General features: G+C 42.5%; 1 protein-coding gene, 1 long non-coding RNA gene and 1 pseudogene across 3 annotated transcripts in view; all 3 read left to right on the top strand.

Moving 5' to 3' along the window:
* Positions 1–13,588, top strand: part of LOC149985105 (uncharacterized) — a 234,921-nt gene that overhangs the window by 137,555 nt on the left and 83,778 nt on the right. The gene's annotated exons all lie outside the window — the stretch shown is intronic.
* On the top strand, positions 2,027–6,185 carry LOC110533774 (leukotriene B4 receptor 1-like). The gene has a single exon (XM_090199996.1). The coding sequence runs from the start codon at positions 5,068–5,070 to the stop codon at positions 5,971–5,973; it is 906 nt and encodes a 301-aa protein (XP_090056122.1). The 5' UTR covers positions 2,027–5,067; the 3' UTR covers positions 5,974–6,185.
* Positions 7,006–13,588, top strand: part of LOC110501569 (protein MMS22-like) — a 32,457-nt pseudogene continuing 25,874 nt past the window's right edge. The window contains exons 1-3 of the transcript XR_016483570.1: positions 7,006–7,135; positions 11,204–11,291; positions 12,610–12,787. The product of XR_016483570.1 is annotated as a protein MMS22-like (transcript). The remainder of the gene's footprint in view (positions 7,136–11,203; positions 11,292–12,609; positions 12,788–13,588) is intronic.

A 13,588-nucleotide genomic window follows, 5' to 3' on the forward strand; every position in this document is an offset into this window, starting at 1 on the left:
AACTCTCTTTGTTATTGGTCTGTTTACTAATTTGTCACCAGACAGGCCAAAACTCCATCCCACCAAAACAGGTTGAAATTTCTGTCTTTTCAAACAGCTCTTACTAGAAGGGCATTATAATAATTTTCACAATTTCACAGCATTATTCCAACCTCATAGAGTGGAAATGTATATAAAACACGGGAAAATCACGTTTTTTAACTGCACTAGGCCTTTAAAGGATGTATAGGAGACTTTAGATATATCAACTGCAGGGCCATAAGCCATAAGGTTTTCCCAGGGAAGAACGATACACTATATATACAGAAGTATGTGGACACCCCTTCAAATGAGTGGATTTGGCTATTTCAGCCACACCTGTGGCTGACAGGTGTATAAAATCAAGCACACAGCCATGCAATCTCCATAGACAACCATTGGCAGTAGAATGGCCTTACTGAAGATCTCAGTGACTTTCAACGTGGCTCAGTCATAGGATGCCACCTTTCCAACAAGTCAATTCGTCAAATGTCTGCCCTGCTAGAGCTGCCCCGTTCCAGTATAAGTGCCGTTATTGTGATGTGGAAACGTCTAAGAGCAATAACGGCTCAGCCACAAGGTTTTAGGCCACACAAGCTCACAGAATGGGACCGCCGATTGCGGAAGTGCGTAAAAATTGTCTGTCCTTGGTTGCAACACACACTACCAAGTTCCAAACTGCCTCTGGAAGCAACGTCACCACAATAACTGTTCGTCGGGAGATTCATGAAATGGGCTTCATTGGCCGAAGCCTAAGATCACCATGCGCAATGCCAAGCATCAGCTGGAGTGGTGTAAAGCTCGCCGCCATTGGACGCTGGAGTAGTGGAAATGCCTTCTCTGGAGTGATGAATCACGCTTCACCATCTGGCAGTTCGACAGACAAATCCCCAATGCATAGTGTGGTGCCAACTCTAAAGTTTGGTGGAGGACGAATAATGGTCTGGGGCTTTTTCTCATTTTTCTACAGCATACAATGACATTCTGTGCTTCCGACGTTGTGACAACAGTTTGGGGAAGGCCCTTTCCTGTTTCAGCATGACAATTCCCCCGTGCACAAAACGAGGTCCATACAGAAATAGTTTGTCGAGAGCCCTGACTGTTGTGACAACAGTTTGGGGAAGGCCCTTTCCTGTTTCAGCATGACAATTCCCCCGTGCACAAAACGAGGTCCATACAGAAATAGTTTGTCGAGAGCCCTGACCTCAACCCCACCGAACACCTTCGGGATGAATTTGAAAGCCGACTGCGAGCCAAGCCTAATCGCCCAAACATCATTGCCCGACCTCACGAATGCTCGTATTGCTAAATGGAAGCAAGTCCCTGCAGCAATGTTCTAACATCTAGTGGAAAGCCTTTAAAAAATGACATGATCAGTTATGTATCGAAATTCAACAATCACTTTCTAGCATCACGAAATTGATAAATAGGGGAACCACTGCATGATAACGCCCACTTTCAGAGTGTGTGAAAAGTGGGCATTACCCCTTTGTTGCCTTCTGTTGGGGGACCAACTCCATATTAATATATGATGTTGTAATGAGATGTTTGACGAGCAGGTGACCACATACATTTGGTCATGTAGTGTATCTATGAAGTACTGAATATGATATACGGACAGCAAAACAGCTGTTACATTTTTTGAGGAAACGATACTTCCAAGTTACAAAATTACATATTGGTTTCCTTACACTGTAAGCAGTCTAAGGACACGGTACAGATGTAGGATCTTAATTTGATCAATCTTTTTTGGCTGACAATTGTATTTACCTGCACAGCCGTAACTGCATACTTGTAGTGTATTCAATGTTTTAAAAGGCTTCTAAAGTAAGTCATTTCCACATTAAAATGTCAGATTTGTCCCCTACAATCCTACAAAAAATGTCCATTAATTATAAATCACATGATAATTCACATTTCCTGTTGCTGCAGGATTATTTTCCTGCTGTTGAAAACTGGCTGAAATTAAGATTCTACATCTGTTTCCAAATGCTAACTTCGTGGCTTTCTACTGACTCTGAAAAACACCAAAAGAAAGATGCCCAGGGTCCCTGCCCATCTGCGTGAATGTGCATGAGGCATGAGGACTGCAGATGTGGCCAGGGCAATAAATTGCAATTGCCGTACTGTGAGACGTCTAAGACAGCGCTACTGGGAGACAGGACGGACAGCTGATCATCCTCACAGTGGCAGACCACGTGTAATAACACCTGCACAGCATCGGTACATCCGAACATCACACAGGAGGTACAGGAGGGCAACAACAACTGCCCGAGTTACACCAGGAACGCACAATCCCTCCATCAGTGCTCAGACTGTCCACAATAGGTTGAGAGAGGCTGGGCTGAGGGCTTGTAGGCCTGTTGTAAGGCAGGTCCTCACCAGACATCTCCGGCAAAAACGTTGCCTATGGGCACAAACCCACTGTCGCTGGACCAGACAGGACTGGAAAAAAGTGATCTTCCCTGACGAGTCACGGTTTTGTCTCACCTGGGGGAGATGGTCGGATTCACGTTTATCGTGGAAGGAATGAGCGTTACACTGAGGCCTGTATTCTGGAGCGGCATCAATTTGAAGGTGGAGGATCCGTCATGGTCTGGGGCGGTGTGTCACAGCATCATCGGACTGAGCTTGTTGTCATTGCAGGCAATCTCAACACTGTGCGTTACAGCGAAGACATCCTCCTCCCTCATGTGGTACCCTTCCTGCAGGCTCATCCTGACATGACCCTCCAGCATGACAATGCCACCAGCCATACTGCTCATTCTGTGCGTGATTTCCTGCAAGACAGGAATGTCAGTGTTCTGCCATGGCCAGCGAAGAGCCCGGATCTCAATCCCATTGAGCATGTCTGGGACCTGTTGGATCGGAGGGTGAGGGCTAGGGTCATTCACCCCAGAAATGTCCGGGAACTTGCAGGTGCCTTGGTGGAAGAGTGGGGTAACATCCCACAGCAAGAACTGGCAAATCTGGTACAGTCCATGAGGAGGAGATGCACTGCAGTACTTAATGCAGCTGGTGGCCACACCAGATATCGACTGTTACTTTTGATTTTGTTCAGGGCACATTATTCCATTTCTGTTAGTCACATGTCTGTGGAACTTGTTCAGTTTATGTCTCATTTGTAGAATCTTGTTATGTTCATACAAATATATACGCATGTTAAGTTTGCTGAAAATAAACGCAGTTGACAGTGAGAGGACGTTTCTTTTTTTGCTGAGTTTAGCTCTGCCATGTGTTTATGGGCATTTTGCCCTGTGTTTGAGGTAATTTTGCTATTGGCCAAGAAAGGTGATTGTTTTTTATATACTGGATCCAGCCTTCTTCATCATCTGCACGGTAAAATATATATATATATTTGTACCTGACTGAATCTGAACCTCTGACTGAGTCTGAACTGTTGCTGCCTCACATCAACAAAAAAATCTTAGAAAAAAAATTGTTACCTAAATTAATCATTTAGCTTTACATTTCCTTAAAAAGTAGCTTAACTTAGACTATATATATTTTTTCATGTTTGTTCTTCATCGCTGCCATTTCAATGTATCCCTCTACATTCACTGAGCAATGATGAACACATCGCTCGGGTTATGCTCTTTCTCCTTCACTTCCTCTTTCACATCACCTCCCTTCAAAACACTCAACAGTCAGCCATATGAAAACGGCTACCCACACTGCTCCCCAAACTACCCCATCAATAGGATCATCGTGGTTCAAATCTACACCATCACTCAGGCCCAATCTACAGTAGGAATACCCTTGCGGAAATCAATAACATCGCCAGGGGACTTAGCCCTAGTCAATCCCTGTGTGGAGCTGGAGGAGCCGGGTCTGCAGGGCAGGGCTGTACAGTACGCCCCCTATGTAAGCAGGCCCCAGGCAAAGGCAGGCTGAACAAGGGGCCAGATGGGTCGTGGAGCGAATGGCTTACCGGCAGCAGCAAACTGAATGCAGAGGCGGCCTGGGGGCCTACCGTGACGCTGATAAAGCACCTGTACATTTTTATAGACAAACTACTTCTTTCCGTCTTGCATATCAGCTTGGAAAGACTGATAACTTTCTATTCCTCCCATGCGGAAGGATGAAAGGGCCCGGGGAGAGGCCTTTCAGGAGTTTAATTGATCAAGCAGAGGCCACAGGGCTTTACCGGAGATAAAAGTGACTACCACTATGCTCAGCACAATGAGGAGATCTATTTTGGAGGAGACCCAATGAAGAAGGAGAATGTAGCTCATTATGCAAAGTCATTATGAGGCACTAACTATATGGGACTCATTTTTTAAAAGAGTTTTTAAAGAGAGTTTGTGGTAGAATTGAACATGATTTCCAGAGGTCAGGCTATAGGTCACGCAACACTGCCAGGGTGTTAACTTGTAGACCAGACTTGTTACTGTACTCAGTACAATTAAAATACTTATTTTTTTAAATGCTGCTCATTCCTTGAAAGAAAAACTGACATATCTGTAGATCCCCTGTTCAGCATGTTTACAATTTATTTCCTAAATTATCTCTTCAATGGATTGTGTTGCTCAACGACTTAGTATACAAATATTTTGAGATGATAGGGCATGACGTTTAAAACATGGTAAACGGGGGAGAATTCTTACATTGTCTATTGCTCTGAAAATACTAGCATGGAGCCTATGCATTAACAAAACATTAGCATTTTTTTGTACCGTTTCAGAACCAGTGGGTATGTTTAAAAACACTGAATCCTACATACTTAATGGTAAATAGGTTGGAGAACTTTAAACCTTGGAAATGTGGTTTGATTAATACCGAAAGTGCCACATTCAGTTCTTCAATCCATGGAAGGGTTGCCCACATATTCCTTAAAATAATGATGTATTTCATAGTAAAATGTTGAGTTCCGTAAACCTCTAAGGAGTGCCATTTGTTCCTTATTTTCCTTGTAACATGATCAGCAAGCTTCTGCAATTACGAATAGCGAACGTTCAGAAATATTACTAGGTTGTTACCCCATATGACATATCTGGGTTTCACTTTACTGAGAGCCAGTCGACCGGTCAGCTTGCCTTACTGCAAGAAATGGAACAACTTAACCCCTCCACCTCTAATGCCTCCTTCTGGGGTCTGGCTCCTGGCATGGCCTTGTCTCTGTACTGCCTGCTCGGTATTCCTGGTAACATTGCAGTTATAGTCGTCCTCCGTCAGAACCAAGATCTATCCAGTTTGAGCAGGAGACTGATGTTGAACTTGGCTGCATCGGACCTACTCTGCATCCTTACCCTACCTTTGCGTATCTACAACCTAGTCTTCACCTGGAGCCTGGGTTTAGTGCTCTGTCAGCTCAACATGTACTTCTTCTACTGCAGTATCTGTACCGGTCTGCTGACTGTCACACTTCTGAGCATCCAGCGCTACCTCCAGGTGGTGCATTCTCACAGCTGGGCCAGACCGGGATTGGCAAAGGAGAGGGTGCTACTGGTTGTCCTGTGGGGGGTAGCTGGGGTCCTGTCCATTCCTTATGGGGTGACGGTGCGGGATGTGAAGGATGATAATGGATGGGTCAGGTGCCAGTATGATTTTGCATCAGATGCTGAGCTGGTGGCTGTGTTGCTCCTGCAGACTCTGCTGTCATTTGTAGTTCCTTTCTCCATCATGGCCACAGCCTATATGCGCCTCCAGCGAAGGGTGAACCAAACAGCTTTCTTCAGGAGCCACAGGACAACCAGATTAGTGAGCCTTATCGTTGGGACCTTCATCGTTCTATGGACTCCTCACCATGTCATGAATGTGCTGGGAGTGACAGCCATCTTGGCAAAGAATAAGGCTCTGAGAGTGTTCTGGGAGGACAATTGGAGGATTGCTGGATCTCTGGTCTTCATCAACAGCAGCTTGGATCCATTCCTCTATGCCTTTGCCTCCAGAAACAACCAGAGAGCACAGAGCAGCGACGTTCAGGTAGTGACCACGAGTAGTCACAATCTGTAAGATTTCAAGTCACTCATTGGTAATTTCAACCATTGAAATGTTCCCCTTGATACAGGCAAATACGACACACATATACCATATTGAGATTAGCACACCTGTCCTAACTTGTAATAACCACCCCGAAAAACAAAGGACCTGTATGCATTGTTTATGTTTATTGTAAACCTTTAAATTATGTTTAAATAAAGTAATATTGCTTTCATGACCAAAAATATTTTTGAGAGGATTTGGGCATGATATTTCCATTGCAAACACTTCCTTCTCCAATAAAAGTAGGAGAGAGTGTATTTGACAGGGTGTTGTGTTGTTTGACATAACTGTTTGGTAAGGTGAGGAGTAAAGCCAATATTATGGTGGGTGGATTTTCTCTTTTATGCTTATCACATAAATGACTGTGGATATTGGGATTCACATTCACACCCACACAGTTCTAGCTATAGCGTGTTATTTTGGTAGCCTGTGTAACGTGTGTCACCCAGACAAACAGGGTTATATTAGGACGTACTCATCAGTTGCCCTAACTCATTTCTCCATCAACATGCATTTTCGTCCACGTCTCCCATGCTGATTACAGGAGGACATCTTTTCATTAACAAGTGAAAACCTACTTTATTTCCAAGAAACGGTTACTGTTTCCCTTAAACATGATACATTTCCAGGTTAATTGATCAAGCAGAGTCCGCAGGGCCTTACCAGAGATAAAAGTGACTACCACTATGCTCAGCACAATGAGGAGATATTCTTATGGAGCCCCAATTAAAGAGAATGTAGCTCATTATGCTAAATCAATATGAGGTACTAACTATATGGCTCTTTTTTTGTAAAGAACGTTTAAAAAAAAAAAGAGAGTTTGTGGTAGAATTGGACGTGATTTCCAGAGGTCAGGCTATAGGTCGCACAGCACTGCCAGGGTGTTAACTTGTAGACCAGACTTGTTACTGTAGACATCAGACTTGTTACTGTAAAAAACAATGGCGCTCATTCCTTGAGCATGACAAACAGTATCTGTAGATCCCCCCCCCCGAGCCCAGTATGGGGCAGTCGGACAACGGCGGTTGCTATGCTTTTAGCAGCACGCTGAACCCCGTTACGGTGGCCGGGATCGACAGTTGGCCTCAGCTCAATGGTCGGGGTTTATCGCCGTCTAGCGAGTTTAGAAGGGGTGAGTGTAACGGAGTTAAGAACGTACCGTAAAGCTCTCTCCACAGCTATCTTGAAATGTCGCCGATGGAGCCATGCAAGGGGTCCCTTTTGTATGTCTCAATCGGTTTGCACAGTGTCAAGGAGGGCGGTCACGTGTGTTGTGAAACAGGATAATTGGTTTGAGCCCAGCATAGGGCAGTCGGACAGTTGAGCAGCATGCTGAGCCCTGTTAAAGCGCTGTAACGGGAGACAGCGTGCTGCTAACAGCTTAGCTTCCTCCACTCAGGACACACTCTTATCAGTTGCCCCAACTCATTTCCCCTTCAACATGCATTTTCGAGAGTTTGGGACTAGTGTATAAGGTTCCATCTGCATTTTTGTCAAAATGTTGTTATTGTTCAATGTTCTCTACCTATATAGTACCTCAAAGTACCCCAATTCATGTTGTTAAGTTCAAAAGAATACTTGATAAAAAAAATTGCTGACACCATTCGAACTAATGAGGGTTCGGTAAAGCCAATTATTTCAGAATGATCTTTTTTTGCAGATAAAACCTTATAGTCCCAAACTCTCGGCATGCCTGACATGCTGATTACACATGCTGATTATATTCACAAGTAAAAACTAATACTGAAACAGTTGCTGTTTCACTGCAACATACATTACACAATTATGGGTTACACCAATGGGGAAAAACTGTAGCCCAATATAATAAATTGCACTAAATGATGCAATAATAAATAATAATAATAACAAAATATGTGCCGTTTCCAGGCCAATATTATGGGGCAGCTAGGGAGAAGTTATGTCAGTCACTGTTGCTCAATTAGTACATGTCAGCTAACATTTGACCGGTTGCTAGGTAAGTTTTAATAAGATGTTTGGAAATTCTCTCAAAGCTGTCGGATGAGTGTATCCCATTTTTTTTTTTTTAGCTATCCAGCTATCTAAACTTTGTAGTAATCAGAATTACTGGCTGGGCACGCAAGGCATGCAAGGCACGCATGTGCCCAGGGGCCCTGACCTCGAGGAGGCCCCCCCATTGATTTTGTTAGTTACTCTCACTCAGATATCATATGAACATGGCATAAGTCATGGCAAAATATGTCAAAACTGCAGGAAATTAGCTTTAAAACGGCAACATATTTTCTCCATCCCATGGCAAAACGTGTAGAACTGCAAGAATTTAGCTTAAAAACCAAAATAAATTATCTCAACCCCATGGAACAATGTGTAGAATTGCAGGAAATTTGATTTAAAACTGCAACATTTTCTCTCTGTCCCATGTCAAAAAAGAGGTCGAATTGCATACATTTACTTTAAAACTGTAAAATGTTCCTTATGCTGCCAAATGTTTTTCCGGGAAAAGTCTCGCTTTTAGGTACCCCAAAAAGCTAGAAACGCCCCCGAATTAAACGACAGAATTGATCTCACAATTGAGCATCTCACAGCACAATGGACCATTTGGAAAGACTTAAGTTACACACTCGCTTGTAGGAAGGAGATTTATTAACATACACAGGTTGAAATTGCCCTCCCCTCTCTCCAAAGAAAGGTTAGCAGAAATGATGGAACCTACCATTTTACATCCAAGACGACTCTGTGTGCTTGCTTTGGGTCTGGATCTCTTGATGTTATGAAAAACATATACGTTGCCTCACAAAACAAACTAATCCAATTCAATGTCTCTCGGTCTTCTTTATTGTCTCTATCTGTGGTGTGTAGGGGGATATTCATAAACATTTGCCCAGTGGTATAAACACGCGTTGTATGTGGACTTATCTAGCCTATATATTCCCTAGTTCTCGAGCATGTATGCAAAGGAAAGCGATTGAAATCCCGTCATAAACTACTCCAGCAAACGACAACATTCTGATGCTGACGAAAATTATTTAGGAAAATATGTGAATATGCATTTGAATGCAAGCATGGTGAGATGGCGAGATACTGTTTTGCAGAGACAGATCTGCATATGGAAATTAGGGTTAGCCTGTGTCCAATTTTACTTCACTGTTGTACTGTTTTTAATGAGACGAGAACACCAATGAGACGAGAACACCAATGAGACGAGAACACCAATGTGACGAGAACACCAATGTGACGAGAACACCAAGAGACCGACTGTCGGGGAAGGGTATACAAGGCTACAAATGACATACAAATATAATGCTTTTCATCAACTATACCAGGGATGGTCAACTTTGACGGAGGTGGGGGCCAGAAAAAACTGAACTTATAATGAGGGGCCGCAGTTGCTCTCGGGTGTGCGTATCCATGTGTGTATAACCCCGACCCCACCACACCACACCACATTGCGAGCAAAAAAAATAGCATCCCCTGTTGTTTTTTAAAAAGTTTTAGTTCATTTCGTGCAATTCTACACATTTTGCGATGGGTCATATACGTTTTTGAAATTTTACAGTAATCTCTGCAATTCTACACATTTTGCCATAGGGTGGAGAGAAATGTTTGCTGTTTTTAATATGATATCTGAGTGAGATTGACTAACAAAATAAACGGGGGTCCGGATGTCATGTAAACGTACATGTAGTTAGCCAAGTTAGCCTAACTATGAATTTGACACTTCCACCAGCCCCATGCCTCATCTTCCCAACCAAAGTGCCATGGCCAGACTGTTGAAATGACAGATTGTGTCTTTAATGTCGCTTCTCTAAAGTGAACACAGTGGAAGAGGACGCTGGTGTCACCCTTCGCAGGGGAAAGCCAGTGTGAGCTGACCCCATCCCTGCCACCCTGTTTCTCCTGTGCATCTGACTCCGGTCGGGAAGACACCCGGCCACTGTCATCTGACAGCTATATTGGCAGGGGCTCCCTGAAACAGTAACGTCTCTATGAGCACACAGCTGAGGCATTTCTTAGCAGGCTAATATTAAACTGAACAAAAATATAAACACAACATGCAACAATTTCAAAGATTTTACTGAGTACCAGTTCCATATAAGGAAATCAGTCAATTGAAATAAATTATTACTGACAGAAATACTCCTCAGTACTCCTTTGTTCAGTGTATAATCTACTGTTTAAGAGTACAGAGACATTACATTAGGCATTTGCCATGACACATGACAAAACAACTCTCCTCATGGTAAATACAGTATGAAAGTCCCGCCAACTTCATGGATCATGTACCACAGTGTTTATGAATGGCCTTCAAGAATATATAATCAAATTAATAAAAAAAACGGTCATTTAAGATATATAAAATTATATTTGTATTTGTGGATTAATTTACTCAGTCAATCAGAAATTAATTAATCCACGAATACTAATATATTTTACATATCTTAATTGACTGTGTTTTCACGAATTTGACAATAAAATCTTGAAGGCCATTCAATAACAGCGTGGGACATGATCCAGGAAGTAGGTGGGACTTTCATTTCGTATGTGACTCAAAAAAACTAAAAAGATTGTTCGATTGGACAGCTGACAACAGTGGACAGAAATAATACACATTATGTTGACCTTGTTACAATACAACAGAATCATTACTGACAATATTGTTTGAGGAAAACTCCCTGCCTTCAGTGTCTTTTAGGCTGCAGCAGATCTAAGTTACTATTGTCTTCCAAAGGCTGCTGTTGCGTCTGGCCCCAGCCCCATGCAGACTATGAGGATGACACAGCGGATATCTTTGGCTTCCCATGGGTGACAGAGACTTCTCTGGTGGAATCTACCAAGCTTTTGTTCGGCCTGTTCAGGTGGGAATACAAACAGATCATGTGAAGCCTCAGAGATGGGCTGTGCCACACCTGGCCGGCACACACACAGACGCACAGACACGTTAAGATCAAGGCTAATCAAGATAGTGCCCTCCATTTTTTTCCAGACTATGTATAGCTGCCTCACTGTCTCTAATTGTCAGGGTTTCGAGGTCAGTAAAATGTCACAATTTGTTGTCACCTTTCAGGCAAAATAAGTTAACATTTGATAAAGGTTTCTGGTAATAACCAAGTCTGAAGTGATTTGGTATGGTGGTGGTTAGATTATTTTGTAGGTTGTTGTGATGGGGAAATATTGTACTGTTTTTAATGTACTGAATGTACTTGACAATGTTATGTTTCAGGCCAAGCCAGCAGCCTCCATTATGAGGCAGAAGACCTTAGGCAACAGCGTGGGCTGTTTCTCCAATATGTCAAAGTCTTCCTATACAGGTAATGCCTGCTGGTCAGTTATTACTGATTCTCACTGACTGTGTTCCTGGCCTAGGGCATAGACTATCTTTACTAGGCATATACAGTTGAAGTCGGAAGTTAACATACACCTTAGCAAAATACATGTCTTGAGATGTTGCTTCAAAATATCCACATATTTTCCTTCCTCATGATGCCATCTATTTTGTGAAGTGCACCAGTCCCTCCTGCAGCAAAGCACCCCCACAACATGATGCTACCACCCCCGTGCTTCATGGTTGGGATTGTGTTCTTCAGCATGCAAGCCTCCCCCTTTTTCCTCTAAACATAATGATAATCGTTATGACCAAACAGTTCTATTTTTGTTTCATCAGACCAGAGGACATTTCTCCACAAAGTATGATCTTTGTCCCCATGTGTAGTTGCAAACTGTAGTCTGGCTTTTTATGGAGGTTTTGGAGCAGTGGCTTCTTACTTGCTGAGCGGCCTTTCAGGTTATGTCGATATAGGACTCGTTTGACTGTGGATATAGATAATTTTGTACCTGTTTCCTCCAGCATCTTCACAAGGTCCTTTGCTGTTGTTCTGGGATTGATTTGAACTTTCGCACCAGAGTACGTTCATCTCTAGGAGACAGAACGCGTCTGTATGACGGTATGACGGCTGTGTGGTCCCATGGTGTTTATACTTGCGTACTATTGTTTGTACAGATGAACGTGGTACCTTCAGGCATTTGGAAATTGCTGCCAAGGATGATCCAGACTTGTGGAGGTCTACAATTATTTTTCTGAGGTCTTGGCTGATTTATTTTGATTTTCCCATGATGTCAAGCAAAGTGGCACTGAGTTTGAAGGTAGGCCTTGAAATACATCCACAGGTACACCTCCAACTGACTCAAATGATGTCAATTAGCCTATCAGAAGCTTCTAAAGCCATGACATAATTTTCTGGAATTTTCCAAGCTGTTTAAAGGCACAGTCAACTTAGTGTATGTAAACTTCTGACCCACTGGAATTGTGATAAAGTTAATTATAAGTGAAATAATCAGTCTGTAAACAATTGTTGGAAAAATTACTTGTGTCATGCACAAAATAGAATACTAAATGTCCTATCCGACTTTTTAAAACTATAGATTGTTAACAAGAAATTTGTGGAGTGGTTGAAAAATGAGTTTTAATGACTCCAACCTAAGTGTATGTAAACTTCCGACTTCAACTGTTCGTAGCTAGTTCCAGTAAAACACTAAGGATTTGTTTTTGTTTAAAAGGTCAAAGGATCAGCATTCAGGTCTGACACCTGACTTTTTTGTTATTCCCTGTTTGACCTCTGCACCCTGCAGGTACCTGGAGCCCACCTCTCCCTTGGAGGAGGGCCCCTGTCAACCATATGAGGAGCTGGAGGCTCAGCTACCCTCTGCTCTGCTGGAGGAGCTCTTTGGGGTCACTCTCCTCATAGTGCGCCTCAAAGACCTGCCGGCCAACATCCAGAGTGCCCTCACCATACAGCGCCAGGGCAAGGTAGCCCCACTCCACACACACACAAAGTATAAATATTGTGAGTGAATACCAGACCTGGGTTCAAATATATGTGTATTTGAGTATCTGGTATTTAATATACTTTTGCCCAAACAAGTATTTTTATTTGAGTATTTGAATGTAAAACCAAATTGTATTTGACAGTATGGTCAAATACTTATTTCAAATGCTATTTTCAAATATCTGGGTTAAATGCATGGAAGTGTATTTGAGTCAGTGGATTTAAATGTATCAAATACTTTGCAAGTGTATTTGCAAATACATAAAAAATGTAAACTACTTGTCTTTTCAAAGAAAATATATCTTAATACTTACTTCTGTTGTGGAATTTCTACGCAGGGACACTCGAAGTCAATCTTAAATTAATCATTCTTTATTATCAGCGTGCTGGAGAGGTTCCAACCAACTCAATGCACCAAGTACACATGTCGATCAGGAGCTCTACCGGGGCAGGCCCGTTAGTTCTCTTATATACTGCAGACAAGTTACATTTGCAAGATTTAGCTTAACCATCATTCATAATTAATGAATCATTAACGTTAACTTCATTCATGTGACCGACCAATACTGGGTCATGAATGTGACAGACCAATACCTCACAAGGCTTCTTCTCTAAGCTGAGACCTTGGAACTGAGATGTCTTTCGTTCTCAAAACAAGGGTCTGGGCGTACTGGCAAATTGCAGCTACTGATAGTGAGGATTCGTTCAATCAGTCACATTATTAGAAAAGCACAAACATAAAATGTTCCATCACATTTCGTAAGTATGTGAAAGTATTTTAT

The sequence above is a fragment of the Oncorhynchus mykiss genome, chromosome 2 (genome assembly GCF_057628025.1).
Source record: "Oncorhynchus mykiss isolate SJ-2025 chromosome 2, ASM5762802v1, whole genome shotgun sequence".
Lineage (NCBI taxonomy): Eukaryota > Metazoa > Chordata > Actinopteri > Salmoniformes > Salmonidae > Oncorhynchus > Oncorhynchus mykiss.